The 21,945-nt window shown below is 30.2% G+C and overlaps 1 protein-coding gene across 1 annotated transcript in view; it reads left to right on the forward strand.

Annotated features, from left to right (window-relative positions):
• The window catches only part of bin3 (bridging integrator 3), a 100,807-nt gene that overhangs the window by 47,754 nt on the left and 31,108 nt on the right, over positions 1-21,945 (forward strand). Inside the window, exon 6 of the mRNA XM_073819386.1 lies at positions 4,904-4,944. Within this exon, the coding sequence (XP_073675487.1) occupies positions 4,904-4,944 (41 nt within the window). The remainder of the gene's footprint in view (positions 1-4,903; positions 4,945-21,945) is intronic.

Below are 21,945 nucleotides of genomic sequence, written 5' to 3' on the forward strand. Positions count from 1 at the left end.
CATTAAAAAAAATCAACTTAAAAGAATGGTTCATTTAAATCATTGAATCAGTTTTTGAGATTAATGCACTGTTTTAGTTATTCGATAGCGTTGGTTCCTAAGTTAAAAGCTCACTAGAGAGGAAGATTCAGATTTCAGTGTGACTCCAGCCTTGCAATATTGCTCAAAAATCTGACTGATACTTTTTTTTGTTGTTCTTGTTGTTGTTTTTGAAGCTTAACATTTGTGTGAACCTTGTTTTGTTTATGTATGACTACATGATCCACATTTACATAATGCAAATAGATCCTTTTGTAGTCTTGATGAGGTTTAATTTACTCCATATTTTTGAATATGGTTGCCCTCAGCTGATAATCAAAGGCATCAATAGCTGCTCATTCAAACACGGCGTGGTGCACAAACCTGCCAGTGCGAAATACACCACGAGTGCCTCTAGCTGTAATGCAATCCGCAGCTCGGCAGATCTCAGAAATAGCAGATTGAAGCCTGATGCAAATATCCTTGCTCTCCGCTGACCCCTCTGTCAGATTCACCAAAGCCAAATGCTTTCTACAGCGCTCTCCTCTTCGCCTGAGCACCGTTTTCTCATACTCTACTGTATGGGCACTTGGCAAGCGAACGGCGCTCTATCCGTGGGCGACGAGAGATGTTAGCACAGCTGATTTTTCAGCTCTGCATTTTGCAGTGAGCTGGTGTGAATTACCACCCTGGGATGCTTGAATGGTTAATAAGACTTCCATGAATCACATAGCAAACCTGCAACAAACTCCCCCCGTTCTTCAGATTGAGAGGTTTTGTCACGGTAGCCAGGCAAATCATATTTGTGTTATATAAAGATAACTAAACCGTCGTCTTCCCCTCTCCGTCGAGGGAAAGATGGATTGCCCCAGGGTGGATACAAATAGGCAGGGAAATGTTATGGTAATAAGTGTAGCTTGATTCTAGGCCTGCACTGGGTATTTTTAAGCTGTGTTTTAGCAGCTTTAAGGCCTGTAGAGCTTTTAATGGTTAATAACTAGCAGCCTTGGTGGGGAGGAATATCGATTTTTCAGGGTTGGTATGCATTGTATGTATTTTTGGGTGTTATCTATTGTGTGTATGTGTCTTTGTGTGTGTGGTTGATCTCTGGCCTCTGATTCACACACACACACACACACACACACACACACACACACACACACACACACTCTCTCTCTGGAGTGTTTTCCTCAGGCTGTTCTCTCATCATATAGATATACTTCCCCATCATTCCCACCGTCTACTCTTATCTTTACTGTATCTCTTTCTTTCTCCTCTTGCTGCTACATCGCCTCTTTCAGCTGAGAAAGAAATTAACTTTGATTTAAACTTTTATCTGTGTTTGGTTATGTTGCTGCTTTTTAAATGCCTGAATACAAATACAATATGCTTAAATACCTGAATATGAGAATCTGTTATAAAAAGAATTAACTACTATGATATAACATCAATATATAATGTTATTTAATGTTTATTGTGTGTGTAAAATTAGTGCATTTTCCTACCTTAGTTTGAGGTGAAATATTAGATGAAATGTGTATCACTGTATGTGCATAGGAAATGTATATCACAATTTATTTGTTTATTTGTTTCTGAGAGTTAATTTACAACTACAACTAACCCTAAGTTTACAATGATTTGCATTAAAACTAGAATCATTTATTAAGAAATTAATTTGATATGTATTTATTTGTTTATTTATCTATTTGCTTGTTTGTTTGCTGTGTTAATTTACAATGAACATTTAAGTTTACAATAATTTGCGTTAGGACTGGAAACATTTATTAAGAAAGTTATTTAGGATTTATGTATTTATTGTGTTTGTTGCTTAGGTTTAGCGTTAATTTACAGCTACAACTAACCCGAAGTTTACAGTAATTTGTCTTAAGACTAGAAACATTTATTAAAGTAAATTGGGTCACTTTATTTATTTGTTTAGTTAGTTAATTAGTTTGTTCGTTTACAACGTGAAGTAAGTTTACAATAATTTGTGTTAAGACTAGAAACATTTTTTAAAGAAAGTAATTTGGTATTTATTAATTTATTGTTTGTTTGTTTGTTTATTTCTTAGGTTTAGAGTTAATTTACAGCTATAATTAAGCTGAAATTAGACTAGGAACATTTATTAAAAAAGGAAATTGGGTCACTTTATTTATTTATTTACTAAGTTAATTTACAACGAACATTAAGTTTACAATAATTTGCATTAAGACTAGAAACATTTATTAAGAAAGTCGTTTGGGATTAATTTATTTATTGTTGTTTGTTTGTTTTTGTTTTCTTCGGTTTAGAGTTAATTTACAGATATAACTGAATTGAAGTTTACAATAATTTGTCCTAAGAATAGAAACATTTATTAAAAATGTAAATTGGGTCACTTTATTGATGGATTGTTTGAATGATTTTAATTAATTTACAACGAATAATAAGTTTACAATAATTTGCGTTAAGACTAGAAACATTTATTAAGAAATTAATTTAGCATTTATTTATTTATTGTTTTTGTTTCTTAGGTTTAGAGTTAATTTACACCTATAATTAAGCTGAAATAAGACTAAAAACATTTATTAAAAATGTAAATTGGGTCACTTTATTTATTTTAGTTAATTTACAACTAACATTTAAGCTTACAAGAATTTGCGTTAAGACTAGAAACATTTATTAACAAAGTAATTTGCAATTTATGTATTGTATATTTATTTGTTTATTTCTTAGGTTTAGAGTTTACAATCATTTGTCCTAAGACTAGAAACATTTATTAAAAATGTAAATTGGGTCACTTTATTAGTGTATTAATTTATTGAATTAATTTACAACGTGCTTTAAGTTTACAATAATTTGCGTTATGACTAGAAACGTTTATTAAGAAAGTAGTTTGGAATTTATTTGTTTGTTTGTTCAGAGAGTTATTTGTTATTTGTTTAGAGTTAATTTACAGCTGCAATTAACCCAAAGGTCATTGCATATCAAGTAATTGTTTCGGAATATTCGGATACGTTTTTTTTTTTTTTTTTTTATTATTATTCATCACTCACAGTTGCGTTCAAGCAATGAGAATGATTTTATTGAATTGTCAAAATACCTCTCAAAATGATTATGGATCCAAAAAAATGCAGTAAATTTAACCCAATACAATTTTTTTCTACGTTTTGGAGGCAGTGTGTAAACTGATTGACACAACATGAGGTCGTATTTATTTTTTAAAAGACTAGAAACATTTATTAAGAAAGTAATATGGGATTTATTTATTTATTGTTGTTTGTTTATTTCTTAGGTTTAGAGTTCATTTACTTCAACTAAGTTGAAGTTTACAATAATTTGTCCTAAGACTAAAAACATTTATTAAACATGTAAATTGGGTCACTTTATTCATTTATTTAATAAATTTACAACGTGCATTAAGTTTACAATAATTTGCATTGCAACTAGAAACATTAATTAAGAAAGTAGTTTGGGATTTATTTTTTCTTTGTTAAAAGAGTTATTTGTTATTTGTTTTACAGCTGCAATTAACCTTAAAGGTCATTGCACATCAAGTAATTTTTTTTTTATTTATTTATTTTTTTTTATTTTATTATTATTTATTTTTTTTTGTCGTATTCTGCATCCTAAAAAATCATCACAGAAATTAATCCGTTGCAATTTTTTTTTTTTTAAATAATACAAAATGGAGTCTTCAAGCAGTGAGGATGATTTTATTGAACTGTCAAAAATAAAATACCTCTCAAAATGATTATTGAGGCAAAGCATGCAGTAAATTTAACCCGATGCACATTTTTTCGACGTTTCGGAGGCCGTGTGTGAACTGATTGACACAACATGAGGTCGTTTTTTTTTTTTTTATGTGTAAAAAATTTTGTGAAAATTTTGGACCTGAATTTCGGACTCAAGGTTTTTGAGTCTCAAGGACCTGTTTTAATGCTGTTTTTGGCTTTATTGATTAAAGACGTAATTTGGAAGAAGGCCATCTCATCTTTAATGAATCGTTCTGTTCGGGGCTCGTGTTTTATTTGCTCTCAGTGACTGACTCTGCTCTCAATAGCGAGTGAGTTGTTGATTAGCTCCATAAGCTACGATCCTCTGATGGGCCTGTCAGCTTGTTGTCGGCTTCTGTTCTGTCTGCTTCGGTCTCTTCTTGCATTGTTTGCAGGTTAGGTTAGCATTCTGTCAGCCAACCACATCCTAGTGACATCTCAGATCTGCAATGTAAATGATGTTTAGCAAGTTTAAGGTTTTAATTGTGTGGCAACTTTTAAGACTTTGTTGGTTTGGGGCTTGAGGCGGCAATGCGACGTTCGTTTACACCCATTTAACTCAAACACCCCCCTTCCCTCCTCTCTCCTCTTCCTCTTCCTCCTCCTCCTCTTCTCCTCTCCAGCCCTGACACCACATGGAGGAACGAGGGGAATATAAACTGTTATTGTTAAAAATGTTTGTTTGCAAAGAACTTTCATCTCGTACGGCGGCCCACCCTCTTCAGCGTTTGCAACCCCAGCCGGGGCTGCGCTTTCATGTGCCGTCCCTCGACGATTCCAGCCTTTTGTATTCACTGCACAATTAATATTCACGTCTTTCGCGCTGCTTTCCTCAGGCCAGGAGCACAATAAAGAAACAACGTCACAAAGTTTTTCTCCATACTTCTCATTTGAACGCTCTTTGCGTTGAAAAGGAGCAGTGACAGCTGTTGATCTTCTAAATGTGGGGGTCATGTCAGATCCTGCTGCCAATTAGTTTCACTGAACAGTTATTTATTTTTGATTGTTTTGTTGTGTTCCACCGTAATGATCAATGTAATTTATTTGGTGGTTGTCATTCAGCTGATATGAACTATTTATTTTTTTAGCTAATGTGTTTGTTTTTTTCTTTTTCTTTTTTGCTTATGCAGGTCAATCAGATTCAGAGGACCGTGATCGACCCTTTGAAAAAGTGAGTGCACTTTTTGCTGTTTATTGAAGTGTTTAAAGCAGGTTCTGTTGCAAAATTTAGTAAACTGGCTATTCAGACACATTTTGGCAGACTAAAGGGATTCTCCATCCCATACTATTACATTTACACGTGTATGCCAAACAAGATGTATTTGACATTGTTTCAGATTAACATAACTAAGGGTTTTTAGAAAAATATTCCATTATTGTGAGTCCATATGATGGAAGTCAATGGAGGCCACAATGTTGAAGCTTCAAATATTACACACAGCCATCATGATGGTAATCCATAAAATGAGTGGGTTAATAATATTTTTTTATCCATAAAAATAGGACACAATGTACTGAGTTAAAGGGATAGTTGACCAAAAAATGAAAATGTGATGTTTAGTGGTGGTGTACATATATATTTGTAACCCGATCCAACTTGTGCAAACCTGATTGACATAACATAAAAATTCGGACGAAAATTTCAGACTTAAATTTCAAAATGAACACTGCTTTTCTCAGCACTATAAACAAAAAAAAATCTGTAAAATTTACGGTAACAAAAAAAGACAGCTGTGGTTGACAGAATTTTACCGTAAAAAAATATGGTAGCAACTTTTTAGGTTTTATGTTTTAAACTTAAATTTACATTTAAATACCATCATTTCACTGACTGATATAATGTTAATGTACCAACCTATAGAAGTACTGTAATGAGAAATGAATAATGAGAAAGTCACATGATGAACCAAAGCCCATCACAAGCAGCTTTTAAATATTAACATATATAGAAGGAGCACAGTACTATTTACACAAACACTAAACATCATCATGGTAACACACGCGAAACTGAAATAATGCCATAAACATTCATTTAACAACATTAGATGTAACATACAACCCTAAGCTAATAAGAAAAAACTAAGAAACCGTTATATGAATTCTGGGAATGTCAATTTACGGTTATTCCCTGTATTACATGCAATGTCCAATACAGTTTTTCACCGTATATAGTAGGGGAAATTACCGTTAACCATTTAACAGGTTTTTACTGTAGCGTCATTTTTTTTTTACACTAACATTCAATATACCATTAAAAAACTTTGAAGTATCACAGTCTCGAAGAACCAAATTTAATGCATCCTTGCTAAATAAAAGTTTTATTATTGAAAAATGTATTTACTGTCACTTTTAAACACATTTAATGCAACCTTGCTAAATAAGTTTTATTTTACGGCCTTTTTCACTTCTGATAATTTTACGATCTTTTTCACTTCTGATAACGGTGTACTACCGTAAAATTACATGCAATGTCCAATACAGTTTTTATCATAACATATATTAGGGGAACTTACCGTTAACCATTTACAAGGTTTTTACTGTATAATTTTTTACAGTCTTTTACCATTAAAATCACGGCCATTTTTCAAATGTAACGCAGGGAATTCTGTGAATGTCAATTAATGGCTATTCCCTGTAAATTTTACTGTCTTTTTCACGTCTGATAATTTTACGATCTTTTTAAATTCTGATAATGGTGTACCACTGTGAAATTACGTGCAATGTCCAATACAGTTTTTTACTGTTAACCATTTAACAGGTTTTTACTGTAGCGTCTTTTACCATTAAATTCACTGTCATTTTTTTACACTAACATTCAATATACCATTGACAAACTTTGAAGTATCACAGTCTCGAAGAACCAAATTTATTCCATCCTTGCTAAATAAAAGTTTTATTATTGAAAAAGGTATTTACCGTCACTTTTAAACACTTTTAATGCAACCTTGCTGAATAAGTTTTGTTTTATTTTATTTTACGATCTTTTTCACTTCTGATCACGATGTACTACCGTAAAATTACATGCAATGTCCAATACAGTTTTTCACCATATATAGTAGGGGAACTTACCGTTAACCATTTGCGAGTTTTTTACTGTATAATTTTTACAGACTTTTACCATTAAATTCACAGTCATTTTTCAAATGTAACGCAGGGAATTCTGTGAATGTCAATTAACGGCTATTCCCTGTAAATTTTACGGTCTTTTTAAATTCTGATAATGGTGTACTACTGTGAAATTACATTCAATGTCCAATACAGTTTTTCACCGTATATAGTAGGGGGAATTACCGTTAACCATTTAACAGGTTTTTACTGTAGCGTCTTTTACCATTAAATTTACAGTAATTTTTTTGACACTACCATTCAGTGTACCAATCAGAAACTTTGAGGTATCACAGTCTCAAAGAAACAAATTTAATGCATCCTTGCTAAATAAAAGTTTATTATTTTATTTATTTATTTATTTATTTATTTATTTTTTCAAAATAACATTCAAAAACTTTAAGGTATCACAGTTTCAGTAAAATAAAATAAAATACTGTCACTTTTAATTACTTTAATGCATACTTGCTGAATAAAAGTAATTTTTATGTTATTTTAATTGATTTTATTCAATATTTATTTTATTCTATTCTATTAAAAAAGTTTATAACAGTTTAAATAAAATAAAATCAAATGTATTTACTGTCACTTTTAAACAAATTTAATGCATCCTTGCGGAATAAGTTTTATTTTATTTTATATACCATTCAAAAACTGATGTATCTCAGTTTTGAAAAAATAAATAAATAAATAAATAAAGTAAAATGTATTTACTGTCAATTTTAAACACATTTAATGCATCCTTGCTGAATATGTTTTGTTTTATTTTACGTACTTTTTTTACTTGTGATAATTTAAGATCTTTTTCACTTCTGGTAACGGTGTACTACCGTAAAATTACATGCAATGTCCAGTACAGTTTTTCACCGTATATAGTAGGGGAACCGTTTTCAATGTTTTTACTGTAGCATTTTTACAGTGTTTTACCGTTAAATTCACGACCATTTTTGTACACTGTGGATAGGTATGCTGCATATGTAGGGTGCAGACAATGAGGCAGCTCAAGATTTGGATCAGAGCTGTTTTATCTGTTTCAGTCTTTTTTTTTTTTTTTTTTAATGGAAAAAATTTGATGTTGAACTTCAAATATTTTCCATCTGAGGCATCATCTTCCACTGGACATCTGTCCTGGAATTGATTATGCCTTTTGAATCTGCGTTCATTAACAGTCCATATATGTGTGATCTGAAGATAGTTATGAATGCTGGCTGGAGTTATGTTATTGTCTTTAAACACCTGGAATCAATCTGCGCGTCCTCGGTGGAAAAAATCTGCGCTATTCTATTTCGGTCGCCACTGATATGTTTATCGCATAAGTGAGCTGCAGCCCGGCTTCTGCAATTGATGAGTGTGTGGAAGGTGTGTTAATGACTCTCCTTCAGGTCGCCAGACTTCCTCTCAGCTGCGCGCATTAAAAGCGGCGAGCGTTATATGAGAAACGCTCTGACGGCTGCAGGTCTGTCCTGAATGAAAGAGTGCGTCTGGAGGAAAGTTTATTTGGCTGTCCGCCCCTCCACTCCTCTCTCGCCCCCATGAGTGCTATTCCATGCCTCCGTCCTCTCGTGGGACGGGCCGGAACAGGAAGCAGGCCTTAACGAGCGACTAGGAAGAGGAGTGGGTGCGGAGACACTCCTAACAAACGCCTCTGTGTGTGTGTGTGTTTGAGGATTCTTGGAGTCACTTCTTACTCTACTTTCATTCCTGAAGGATTTGCTGATTCGTGTTCAATTATGTAAGAAATAATTATATTTGTTTTTTTATTACTGTACTCTTGACCACAAAGAGGTTTTGGTCAGCTCTGGTGAAGCCGTACAGCTGTCGTGTGTGAGGAAAGACAGCGAGTCAGAGGAAGATGGATAGAAAGTGTGTTCTTGTGGGGTGTGTGTGTACTGTGTGTGTGTGTGTGTATGTTTGGTGGCAGGATGGAATGGTTCTCATTTCCGCTAACTGGTGGGTGTGTGGCGGACGTGTGTGTAGGCTCTTACTGTGGCCTCAAGCCCAGAAACACACACACACACACACACACACACACACACACACACACACACACACACACACACACACATTCATGTACACGTAAATACTATGAGCACAGTTGAGGCTTTAAACAGCAGAGAAAACCCTGCTCAGCATACACACACACACTCATATACACACACACACATGCAAGCTTACAGCTGACCACTTTACTTCCGCAAGCTAACAAATATGACTGCTTGAAAGCCACTGGAAATATTGAACGACTTATTGAACAGATATTCTTGAGTGAATCTCACAATTGTTGAGAAATTATCTATATTTCACCTCAGCATTAAAAGCAAATAATTATATTATTAATTATACCCCCAGTGTCTTATTTATTATTTATAGCATTCTTCAGAAATGCTGATTTGGTGCTCAATTATTATTGAATATTTGAGTTCAATTATTAATAATCTTTTCTGTGTTGCAAACATATTTTGAAAAATTTTCATTTTTTTTTTCAGGATAAATAGAAAGTTCCAAAAAAAAAAACAGAATTCGTTTGAAATAAAACTCATTTGTAACATTATAAATGTCTTTGCTGCCACTTTTCGACAATTTAATGCATCCTTGATGAATAAAAGTTTTATTTTATTTCAGTATTTGTTTTTTTGACAATACAATTTAATATACCATTCAAAAACTTTGAGGTATCACAGTTTCGAATAAAATACAATAACATTTTATTTTTGTTTTATTTTATTTTATTTTATTTTATTTTATTTTATTTTATTTTATTTTATTTTATTTTATTCAGTATACCATTCAAAAACTTTAAGGTATCACAGTTTCAATAAAATAAAATAAAAAATATAATAGAATAATGTCTTTACTGTCACTTGTAAACAATTGAATGCATCCTTGCTGAATAAAAGTTATTTTATTTAATTTAATTTAATTAGATTTTATTCAGTATGCCATTAAAAAGCTTTGAGGTATCACAGTTTAAATAAAATAAAATAAATAATATTTTACTGTCACTTTTTAACAATTTAATGCATCCTTGCTGAATAAAAAAATAAATAATAATAATTTATTTTATTCTGTTCAAAAACTTTGAATCACAGTTCAAAAAAATAAATATATACAATTAAATTAAATGTCTTTACTGTCACTTTTAAATCATTCAATGTGTCCTTGATGAATAAAAGATTTATTGTATTTAAACTAATTTAACGCATCCTTGCTGAATAAAAGTTTAATCCTTTTATTTATTTTACGCAATATTTTATTTTATTCAAAAACTCACAGTTAAAAAAAAACTTTTAATTGCTGATTTTTTTTTTAATATACCATTTTCAGAAAATGGTTTAAGGAAAAAATAATTAATAAAACAAAATAATGTCTTTTACTGTCACTTTTAAACAATTTAATGTATCCTTGGTGAATAAGTTGTATTCTAGTTTAGTTTATACACTACCATTTAATATACCATTCATTTTTGGACAATAAAATAAAGTATACTTGTTTTCTTGAGCAAATCAGCATATTAGAATGATTTTTGAAGTATAATTTGACACTGAAGGCTTAATTTAGCGTTGCCATCACAAAATTAAAAATATATATTTAAAATGTACTAAAAAAAACAAATTTTTAATTGCAATAACATTTCACAATATTACTGATTTTGCTGTTTTTCATGAAAAAAAAAATCATTCTCAAGACAGTTGAGCACATTTCCTTCAATCTTATCTTCAGAGTAATTAAAAAAAAAAAAATAAATATATATATATATATATATATATATATATATATATATCATTTATTATTTAAAGAATTATACATCAAGTAATATTTGTTGCACTGCCTTTTAATGTGCTGATTTACATGTAAAAAAAAGTCGACCAGGAATAATACTATATCAAGAACACAGTAATAATCTTCATAGATTAAAAGCAAGCAAGTCTAATGTGAATTTTGGGAAGGAATGTGCTTATTAAAAAAAAAAAAAAAAAATATATATATATATATATATATATATATATATATATATATATATATAATGTATTTTACTTTGTACATCATACACATTTGCCTTTAATGAATGCTAAATGAAATACATTAAAATGCAGAAAAGGAATAATATGGTATTAAAAAGAGAAAACCAGAAACATTATCCTGTTTGAAAAGGGAAACTGAATAATGTCACTACGTGGGGAAAAAAAATGGTTGAAAAAGTGTTGATGGTCCTAAAAATATTCCCTCCATGCAAAATATAATTTGTCGGTGAAAGATGAGCTGGACGTGTTTTTGTGATCATCCCCCACTGATGTTTTAGAGCATGGACTCTTTCAAACTTAGTATGCATCTATATCAAGCATGCTGGAAATCTCATGTTTAGCATTAAACAAAACAGCATTCTTTGAGTCTCGCCTCCAGTGGAATCCTTAAAACACACAGCTTTGTTTTCCGCTGCGCCGCAACACATTTAATCAGCCATAAGCCAAGATACCATGAAAGACAAGATTCCATTAGTGCCTGAATAGCTCAGCGTTTCTCGTTTCTTTCTCGTTGTTCTCCCAGTGTTCATGGGAGGAAAGTATATATAATGCGATCCTTCTGAAAAGCTGTTGAAACCCTAATGGCTTCAGACAGATGTCGGATCTCTTAATGTGATAACTTATTTCTAAACCAGGTGAGTGCGTGCCTCTCGCTTTGAGTGTGTGTTTTGTCTGCGCTAACAGAAGTCAGCAACAGTTTTGAATCGTGTGAGTAGCACTCCATTATATCTGCTGGGCAATATGCATTAGGGGGAGGTTGTTTTGACTTGGTTCATTGAAGTCTTTGTTGATCAAGATGGAATGTTGCTTTTCTGATATGTGTCACGGCGAGATATGTTAGTAATAGTGATGCTTGTCTTAGCAAACACCACTGACTGTTGCTCATATGTGAGGCTTGATTCAAATCTCCAACAGTAAGTGTTCAGCTTGGCTTGTGCTTAACTCGTCCTGCAGTGTGCTACAGACGTGGATGAAACCTCAAATCATGCAATTCATAATTCATAATTCACCCCAAATATTTTAATTGTGTCATCATTTGCTCACTCTCATGCTCTGAACCTGCATTATTTACTGTTCTTTCTTCTGCTGATTATTTAAAAAAAAAAGATATTTTGAAGAATATTTAATCTGTTCTTGCATATGCTTTAAAGTCAGTGGGGTCCGTAACAACATTGTATTGGACCCCACTGATTTTTATTGCATAGACAAAGCAAAACAAACAATGCAACACACAGACACATGCACACAAACAGCACAGAAAAATACAAAAGAACACAAAAACAACAAAACAAAACGATGCAAAAATAAAACAAATTAAATAACAGAAATAAAACTAAACAAAAACCACTCCAAAAACAAAGACAAATCAACAAAAAAGCATGAAACAAAATAAAGCAAAAATAACAAAAAACAAAACGAACAACTCAACAAAAAACAAAACATGACACAAAAATAAAATGAAAGCAAACACGAACAAAATCAACAAAAAAACTAAAACACAAAAAACAAATCAACAAAAATAAAACAAAAACAACAAAACAGAAGATAAAACACAAAAGCTAAACATAAAACAAACAAAAATAAATCAACAAAGATAACAGAAAACACAAAAAAATAAACAAAAACATCTAAAAAAACATGTAAAACTAAACAAACAAACAACTCAACTGAACAAAAAAACAAAACATGGCACAAAAATCAACAAACATGATGCTAAAATAAATACAAAAACAACACAAAACTACAGAAAACAAAACATAAAATAGCAGAAAACAAAAAACAATTGGAGAACAAACAAAAACAAATGAACAAAAGCATGACAAATGAACAACAAAAATGAACAGAAAATAACAGAAAAAAACAAAAATCTAAAAAAAATCTAAAAACAAACAAATAAAACCAAATACAAACAAAATCAACAAAATAACAGAAAACAACAAACTAAAACAAAAAAAACAAATCAACAAAACTAAAACAAAATAACAGAAGATAAAACACAAAAGCAAAACAAAAAACACTTTAAAACAAACAAAAATCAACAAAGATAACAGAAAACAACACAAAAAATAAACAAAAACATCTTAACATGTAAAACTAAACAAACAACTAAAAAAAACAAAATATGACACAAAAATTAAACGAAACAAGCACAAACTTAACGAAATAACAGAAAACAAAACATAAAAACAACTAAAAAGTGATGCAACAATAAAACAATAAAAACACTAAAAAAATAATCAAACAACCAAAAAACACTAAAAAACAAAAAATCAACAAAAGCATGGCAAATATAAAACAAATATAAACTAAAACAAAAAAGCAGAAAATAACATAAAACTAAACAAAAACAAAACATGATGCAACAATAAAACAAAAACAATACAAAACAAAATATCAGAAAACAAAACAACACAAAAATTAAACAAAAACACATCTCTCCACAAAACAAAACATGACACAACAAAAAACAACAAAAACAACAAAAAACAGAAAACGATACATGATGCAAAAATAACTAAACAAAAATCACTCAAACAAAACAAAAAAATCTAAATGAAAACAAAAAAATAATAGAAAACAAAACACAAATACATCTAAAAAAACATGTAAAACTAAACAAAAACAACTGAACAAAAAACAAAACATGACACAAAATCAACGAAAACATGATGCTAAAATAAATAGAAAAACAACAGAAAACAAAACGTAAAATAAGAAAACAAAAAACAACTCGAGAACAAACAAAAGCATGACAAATATAAAACTAAAACAACAAAAAATGAGCAAAAAAAATAACAGAAAATAAAACAAAGACATCTAAAAAAAAATCTAAAAGCAAATAAATAAAACGAATACAAAATAAATACAAAAACAATATAAAATGGCAGAAAACAAACAAAAAAAGGAACCAAATAACTCACCAAAATTCAACAAAAACTAAACAAAAATGTAAAGTTTGTTTAGTTTTGGAGCAAAAATAAAACAAAAAGACAAAACACAAACTAAACAAAAACAACTGACAAACAAAACTTGACACAAAAATAAAACAAAAAACCAACACACACACCCAAAAAAAATAAATATCAAAGATTCATCTAAAAACAAAACAACTCAACAAAAAACACTTTACAAAACGGCTCAACAAACATCTAATTGCAAAAAAGCAAAAATATAACACAAACAAAACAAAGAACACCAGAATAAAACAAAAACTTAGACAAACACACAACTCGGAAACAAAACAACACAATGCAAAACTGACAAAAAACAACACAAAAACAAAACAAATAAAGAGCAACACAACACAATAAAACAATTAACACGAACATAAGAAAAACAACTCAAGAAAAACAAAAAACAAGACAAATAAACCTTAAAACACAAAAACTCCAAAACAAACAAAAACAATATGAAAATAAAACAAATAAGCAAAACAAGAAATACAATGCAATAATAAAACAAAAACACAACACAAAAACAAAATAAAGATAACTAAAAACAATGAAAAAATAAGCAACACACATAATAAACAATGAAGAAAACCTGAACATTTTCCAAAATATGTTTTGTGTTTTGCAGAAGTAAAAGTCTAAAAGAAGTAAAGTCTAAAAGGTTTACACAATCACACAATATTCATTTTTATGTGCACCATTCGTTTTTTTTTTTTTTTTTTTTTTTTTTTATGATTTCCACCTTCCAGACAATAAATGGGTGGAACAGTCCTATAAACTTACATTTTGAAGGAGCGACCGGAGCCATAACTAGATACCAGAAAGTCCTAGAGACTTGTGGGTGGGCTCTTGTGACTGGGGCCAGTACAGCAAACACCCTGGCATTGTCAAACCCAAGCAGAGAGATGCCACACGGTGTGTTTAGAGTCTCCTGTGCTGCTTAAAAGAGACACAGGGCTGGTCAAACATGCTGACCAGCTTCTGATCTTTACAAATAGAAGATCTATAATAAAGGCCTGGGTTCTCAGGCATGACACAGCACCCAGGGTTACGCCCCAAAGTACAGTGAACTCTGTAAACTCCTGCGCAGACGTACTGTCAGAAGCACGGGGTAGCTGCAGCGGTCATCCCGTCCAGACTCTGGTTTGGCTGGCGGAGCTGCGTGAGTGTGTGCCGCTGCTGCAAACAGCCGACTGCGACTCGGCCCAACTGTTATTTCTGTCCTTCTCTGTCAAGCGGCCACCACACCCGCAGCCAGACTAGACGGGTGTTAAATTATACAGCCGACCAGCGAGGTGGAGCGTAAGTGTGTGCGCAGTCATGTGGATGTTCAGTCAAACATCAAGCTTTTAGACGGGACGGGCACACGAGCGTGTGTTTGGGTTGTGCCGAGTCAGACGGGCCGTCCTCTAGTCCGTCTGAAGCGTTTGTCTAGATTACAGCGAATGTTTTTAGATTGCTTACTTCCAAGAACAACACCCGTATACTGTTATTATAGACAGAGCAGGCACTAACCTGCTCCCAACCTGCTCTCAGGGGACAAAAGATGCAAATTCCTCCTGGAATATTCCATGTAACATGATCACGTTTTTATTTCACTAATGTAGTGTGGGTAGATGTTGGTGAATAGGTGATGCTTGTGCGTCTGTGGAGGGTCACTGGCCCAAAAATTGAAGATTACTAACTTTAAGTTTTCCTTTTAATGTTTTGCCTTGCCTACTAATGCCGTATGATTTGAGGAAATGTACAGATGATAAAGCTGTATATTAAATAGTGTTTTGTATTATTTTATCTTTACTTTTGTCTTTATTTGATTATATGTGGCACAGCTTAGGTTCCTGTGTAAATCACTAAACAAAAAAGTAAAATGTATAACTTTTTTTTTTTTAAAGCAATTTTGTATTGCTGGCTTACTATGAATGACTACATGGAGTGACTACAAAAAAGTTACTTTTATTTTACTTTATTTGACTTAATTTTGCTTTATTTTATTTTTACTTTATTTTATTTTACCCTGTGTGTATCTGAATGAAATTCTATCAATATTTTAATTGATTTAATTTAATTTATTTTACTTTATTCTATTTTATTTTACCCTTTGTGTATCTAAATAAAATTCTGTCAATATTTAATTGTATTTAATTTTATTTATTTATTTTACTTTTTATTTTATTTTACTTTATTTTACTTTTTTTTTTTTTTACACTGTATGTATTTAAAATGAAATTCTATCAATATTTTAATTGATTTAATTAAATTTATTTTACTTTATTCTATTTTATTTTACCCTTTGTGTATCTAAATAAAATTGTCAATATTTAATTGTATTTAATTTTATTTATTTATTTTACTTTTTATTTTATTTTACTTTATTTTACTATTTTATTTTTTTTATTTTACACTGTGTGTATTTAAAATGATATTCTATCAATATTTTAATTGATTTAATTTAATTTATTTTACTTTATTCTATTTTATTTTACCCTTTGTGTATCTAAATAAAATTCTATCAATATTTAATTGTATTTAATTTTATTTATTTATTTTACTTTTTATTTTATTTTACTTTATTTTACTATTTTATTTTTTTATTTTACACTGTATGTATTTAAAATGAAATTCGATCAATATTTTAATTGATTTAATTTAATTTATTTTACTTTATTCTATTTTATTTTACCCTTTGTGTATCTAAATAAAATTCTGTCAATATTTAATTGTATTTAATTTTATTTATTTATTTTACTTTTTATTTTATTTTACTTTATTTTACTATTTTATTTTTTTATTTTACACTGTATGTATTTAAAATGAAATTCGATCAATATTTTAATTGATTTAATTTAATTTATTTTACTTTATTCTATTTTATTTTACCCTTTGTGTATCTAAATAAAATTCTGTCAATATTTAATTGTATTTAATTTTATTTATTTATTTTACTTTTTATTTTATTTTACTTTATTTTACTATTTTATTTTTTTTATTTTACACTGTATGTATTTAAAATGAAATTCGATCAATATTTTAATTGATTTAATTTAATTTATTTTACTTTATTCTATTTTATTTTACCCTTTGTGTATCTAAATAAAATTCTGTCAATATTTAATTGTATTTAATTTTATTTATTTATTTTACTTTTTATTTTATTTTACTTTATTTTACTATTTTATTTTTTTTTATTTTACACTGTATTTAAAATGAAATTCTATCAATATTTTAATTGATTTAATTTAATTTATTTTACTTTATTCTATTTTATTTTACCCTTTGTGTATCTAAATAAAATTCTGTCAATATTTAATTGTATTTAATTTTATTTATTTTACTTTTTATTTTATTTTACTTTATTTTACTATTTTATTTTTTTTATTTTACACTATGTATTTAAAATTAAATTCTATCAATATTTTAATTGATTTAATTTAATTTATTTTACTTTATTCTATTTTATTTTACCCTTCGTGTATCTAAATAAAATTCTGTCAATATTTAATTGTATTTAATTTTATTTATTTATTTTACATTTATTGTATTGTAATTTACTTTATTTTACTTTTATTTTATTTTATTTTACCTTCTGTGTATCTGAATGAAATTCCACATTTATTTTATTTTTTTTACCTTTTTTATTTTATTTTAATTTATTTTACTTTATTCTATTTTATTTTACTCTCCATGTATCTACGTCAATAGATCCTGTCAATATTTAATTTAATTTAATTTAATTTAATTTAATTTAATTTAATTTAATTTAATTTAATTTAATTTAATTTAATTTAATTTAACTTTACTTTACTTTACTTTACTTTACCTTACTTTACTTTACTTTACTTCTATTTTATTTTACCATCTGTGTATCTGAATAAAATTCCATGTTTATTTTATTTTATTTTGGCGGTGTGTATTTGATAGGGCTGTAACGATACGCGATATTAAACCGAAATCGCGACACTCAGATCCACGATCCTGTGTCGCGGTGTGATAAGGGAGAATCGTGACACATCGTGACTACCTTTCCAATGTGACGCCTGCCTGCAAAAGTTGAGCTAGTTGAAGAAGAACGTGAGGAAACATGACAACCAACCCAGAGATTGCGGACCCTCCCTCCTCATTTAAGTCAGCAGTATGGCAACATTTCGGAGCTGTATGATCCATAAAATACGGAGAAAGGCTATTAATAAAGATCACTTATAGTTCCCTGCGCAGTAAAAATACAATTATGTGTAAAATGTCATAGTAAACTGTGTCTGACATGAAAACCACACTAGTCATTGTCACATAAAATAACAAATATAGTATTTTCATTACGTTTCATTTATTTTGTTTTTGTAAAGTAAAATGAGACCTTGTTGTTTGCAATACGTTTACCCCGAGACCGCGTCGCGAACACCAGCTCGACTGCAAAACACTTTCACTATGAGAGAAAGCGTCAGCCGCGCAGAGATTCCACCGCTTGACGCGTCCCATGTGAAATGGCTTTTAAACGGTCTTCAGACAGAGCGCGAACACAAGCACGGGACCGTTTGAGAGCAGCGTCAGCGTGTACCGGATTGAGTCCAAAGAGCAAATACCCGTGCCTGTCACCCGCACTGCACCTGACAGATAAATATTATTCCACCGTTACGTCAGTTATAGCGGTTCACCCGTCGGGTAGGACTCTGTTTCACACACACATAGAATCTTGCATCGCTTGCAGGTTTAAAGAATTTGACATCTTGACAATTTTATCACTATCATGTTAAATTAAAAAAAAAAAAAAAAATCAGTGACAGACAGACCTTATCAGTTGTTAAATTTAATACAGAAGGTTTTTATTAAACCTTAAAATGTGACCTTGTATGTAAAACTAAGAAAACTATTCAAATTTGTTTATTTTTTTTAATAAATCTGTTGTTTGATTTTCAGTTTCATGTTTTAATTTTTGTTCAAAATATTGTGATATGTATCGTATCGTGAACCCAATATCGCGATACGTACCGTATCGTGACCTATAGGCATATCGTTACACCCCTAGTATTTGAAATTTGGTCAGTATTTTTTTTTTATATATTTATTGTTTTGTTAAATTGTATTTTCCCTGTGTGTATCTGAATGAAATTCTGTCAGTATTTTTTTTATTATTATTTTATATATAGTAAATTATATTTCTAATTGTTTTCTTGAATTGATCAAAAAGATCACTCAGATTATTATTTTTTTTTTTTTTAGTGAATCATTCTAAATTTTATTTTGTTATTTTGTTTTCCATTTGTGTATCTGAATGAAAATCCATCAGTATTTAATTTCATTTCAGGGATAGTGTCTTTTTTTTTTTTTTTTTTTTTTGCAAAATCATAGATATTTATGTAGTAAATGTTTTATGTATTTTTTCTTTCTTGAATTCTTTTCTTGAATTAGTCAAACAAATTACTCTGAATAGTTTATTAGTGAATCATCCTAAATTAAAATTACTTAAAAAAAAAAATCTTAATCACTAATCAAAATGGACTGAAAAGATTTTAAAAAGAATTTGTGTAAGAAAATGTGTAATATCAGGACTTTATTTTATCCATCAGTCATCTTTAAATGTAGTTGTTTAAGTTTATTTAGTTTTCTCCCCTCCTAAATTAGTTTTGGTGCTGTCACCACCTTTTTTGTTTTGTTTTGTATTTTGTTGTTGTTTTTTTGGGTCGAGCGAGAGAGAGAATAGAAGTTTGTTGTGTTTTGCTATGAAAGTGGCCATAACCATTATGAATCTATTTAAGATGGATTTTGTCATTTTAAGTTAGTATTATGTTTGTGTGATGTATGATCCAGTTGTCATACTTGACATTCGTGCCAAGAAGAGAGATAGGAGAGAGTCATTGGGCCAAGGTGGTGTTTTATAAATAGAGGGTGAGCGTGGGTTGTGGGGCTGGGTCCTGTGACGTTGCCACAGTGATATTGTGCCGCTCCCTTCTTTACTTCCTGTGGGAAACAATTTAGGGCTTGTCTTAACAGAGCTCTGCCTGGTGCAGCCCGCTCACTTTCTCTCTCTGATTCACTTCTTCACTTACAGTTCCCTTCACTCTCACCTCCTGTAGCTCATCACTTTCTCTACTAATTTGACTCATTTGTCTTCACCTGACCCAAAGGTGGAGATAGTTCATAGATCCCAGCTCACAGGGTTTAAAATCTTAATCCATTAAGTTAGTCATATAGAAATTTTCTGATACCAAAGACCTACTTTATTTTACCCTGTTTGTATCTGAATGAAATTCTGTCAACATTTTATTTATTTTATTTTATTTTAGTTTTATTATTTTATTTTCCCTGTGTGTATTTTTTTTTATTTATTATTATTATTATTATTATTATTATTTATTTATTTATTTAGTTAGTTTGTTTGTTTTGTATTTTTTTTTTGTTTTATTTTCCCTGTGTCTGTGAAATTCCATTAGTATTTTTTTTTTCTTCTTTTCTATTTCACGGAAAGTGTGTTTTCCATTTCTAGATATGGAGTAAATGTAGTAAATGTGTTATTTTTAATTGTTTTCTTGAATTGATCAAACAGATCACACTTTTTTTCCCCCCTTTGTGTATCTAAATGAAAATCCTTTTTATTTTTTATTTGTGTGTATCTGAATTCAGTTCTGTCTGTATTTTATTTTATTATTTTGTTTTGGTTTGGTTTATTATTTTATTTTATTTTCCCTGTGTGGATTTTATTTTATTGTATGTATTATTATGTTTTGTGTTTATTTTATTTTATTTTATTTTATCAGGGACAGTGTTTTTTCCATTTCTCGAAAAATCATGGATATTTAGTACATTTATTATTTTTAGTTGTTTTCTTGAATTGATCAAACAGATCTTTTTTTGTGAATCATTAAAAATTTTATTTTATAATTTGTTTTGTTTAGTTTTCCCTTTTGTGAATCTAAATGAAAATGTATTTTATTGTTTTTTTTTAATTTAGCGATAGTTAATCTTCCATTTTTTGCAAAACCACAAATATTTATGTAGTAAATGTTTTTTTTTTATTCCTTTCTTTGTCAAACTAATTACTCTGAATAATTATTAGTAAATCATTCAAAATAAAATTAATTTAAGAATAATTCTTGAGCAATAATCAAAACTGAGTACCATTATATTTTTCATATTTAAAGATTAAAGAACATTAAATGCAAATGCTGTTTTCTTCCATTTTTTTGGCTATTGTAAAATGGACATTTTTTCCATGTTAAGTCAACTTGAGGGATTTGAAATTAGACATGCTTTATTTTTTATTTTTTTTCTCCCCCACATGGTGTTTTCATAATTATTTTCTTGAAACATCTGGCTAATGTGACCAATAATTTAATGGTTCATTCAAGTAGACTCATTAGTTAACAACCTCAATTTAGACTGCATCGTTGTCCATTTCAGTTTAACCGCAGGCCACTCTACGCATTGCATTTCATGCGCAGTTGCCCTGCAGATGCACCTTATGGAGTTTCTTCACCTAAATCCCCCAAATAATGCACATAAGAACATACATTTATAGCTCCTTGACCCTAAAACGGTCCTCCTACTTCAAGGCTCGTAGCTTTCGCGAAGCAAGTCGCTTTTTTCAGTAGTTACAAAGAACAAAACGGCGTGGGTCATGTGTTTGTACTGTTCCTCAGTGCTCCCAGGCGATGCAAAGTCGAAACGCAGTCAGGCCTCAAACCAAAGCGGCCGACTCTGTTGCTAAGTTACAGTTTAGAGTTTTCCTATTTTTAGTTTCCTGAGACCAGGCTTCTCACCCAGAGATTATATTTTCATTTGGAATAGAAACAATAAAAGAATCCAAGTGAAATGTCTCCGTGCCATTTGTGTGGCTGTAATTAAGTGATCCTGTAAAATGGGCTAATGCCACAAGAACCTCCTCATCACGTTATTAAACGATTGTTGTCGTGGAACAAGCGCTGTGTTTACTTAAAATTTAACACCTAAAGGAATTAATGGTTACTCCTAGAATGATTTGAACTTAGTGGCCTAGACAGTGCAATATGACTTAATAAACACAAACCTCAGACAAAAATTCATAATTGTAAATCAATGGGCTACTTGTTGGGAAATTCCTCTAGAGGTTGACAAGGGTATTTT

This window comes from Garra rufa, chromosome 15 (genome assembly GCF_049309525.1).
Source record: "Garra rufa chromosome 15, GarRuf1.0, whole genome shotgun sequence".
NCBI lineage: Eukaryota > Metazoa > Chordata > Actinopteri > Cypriniformes > Cyprinidae > Garra > Garra rufa.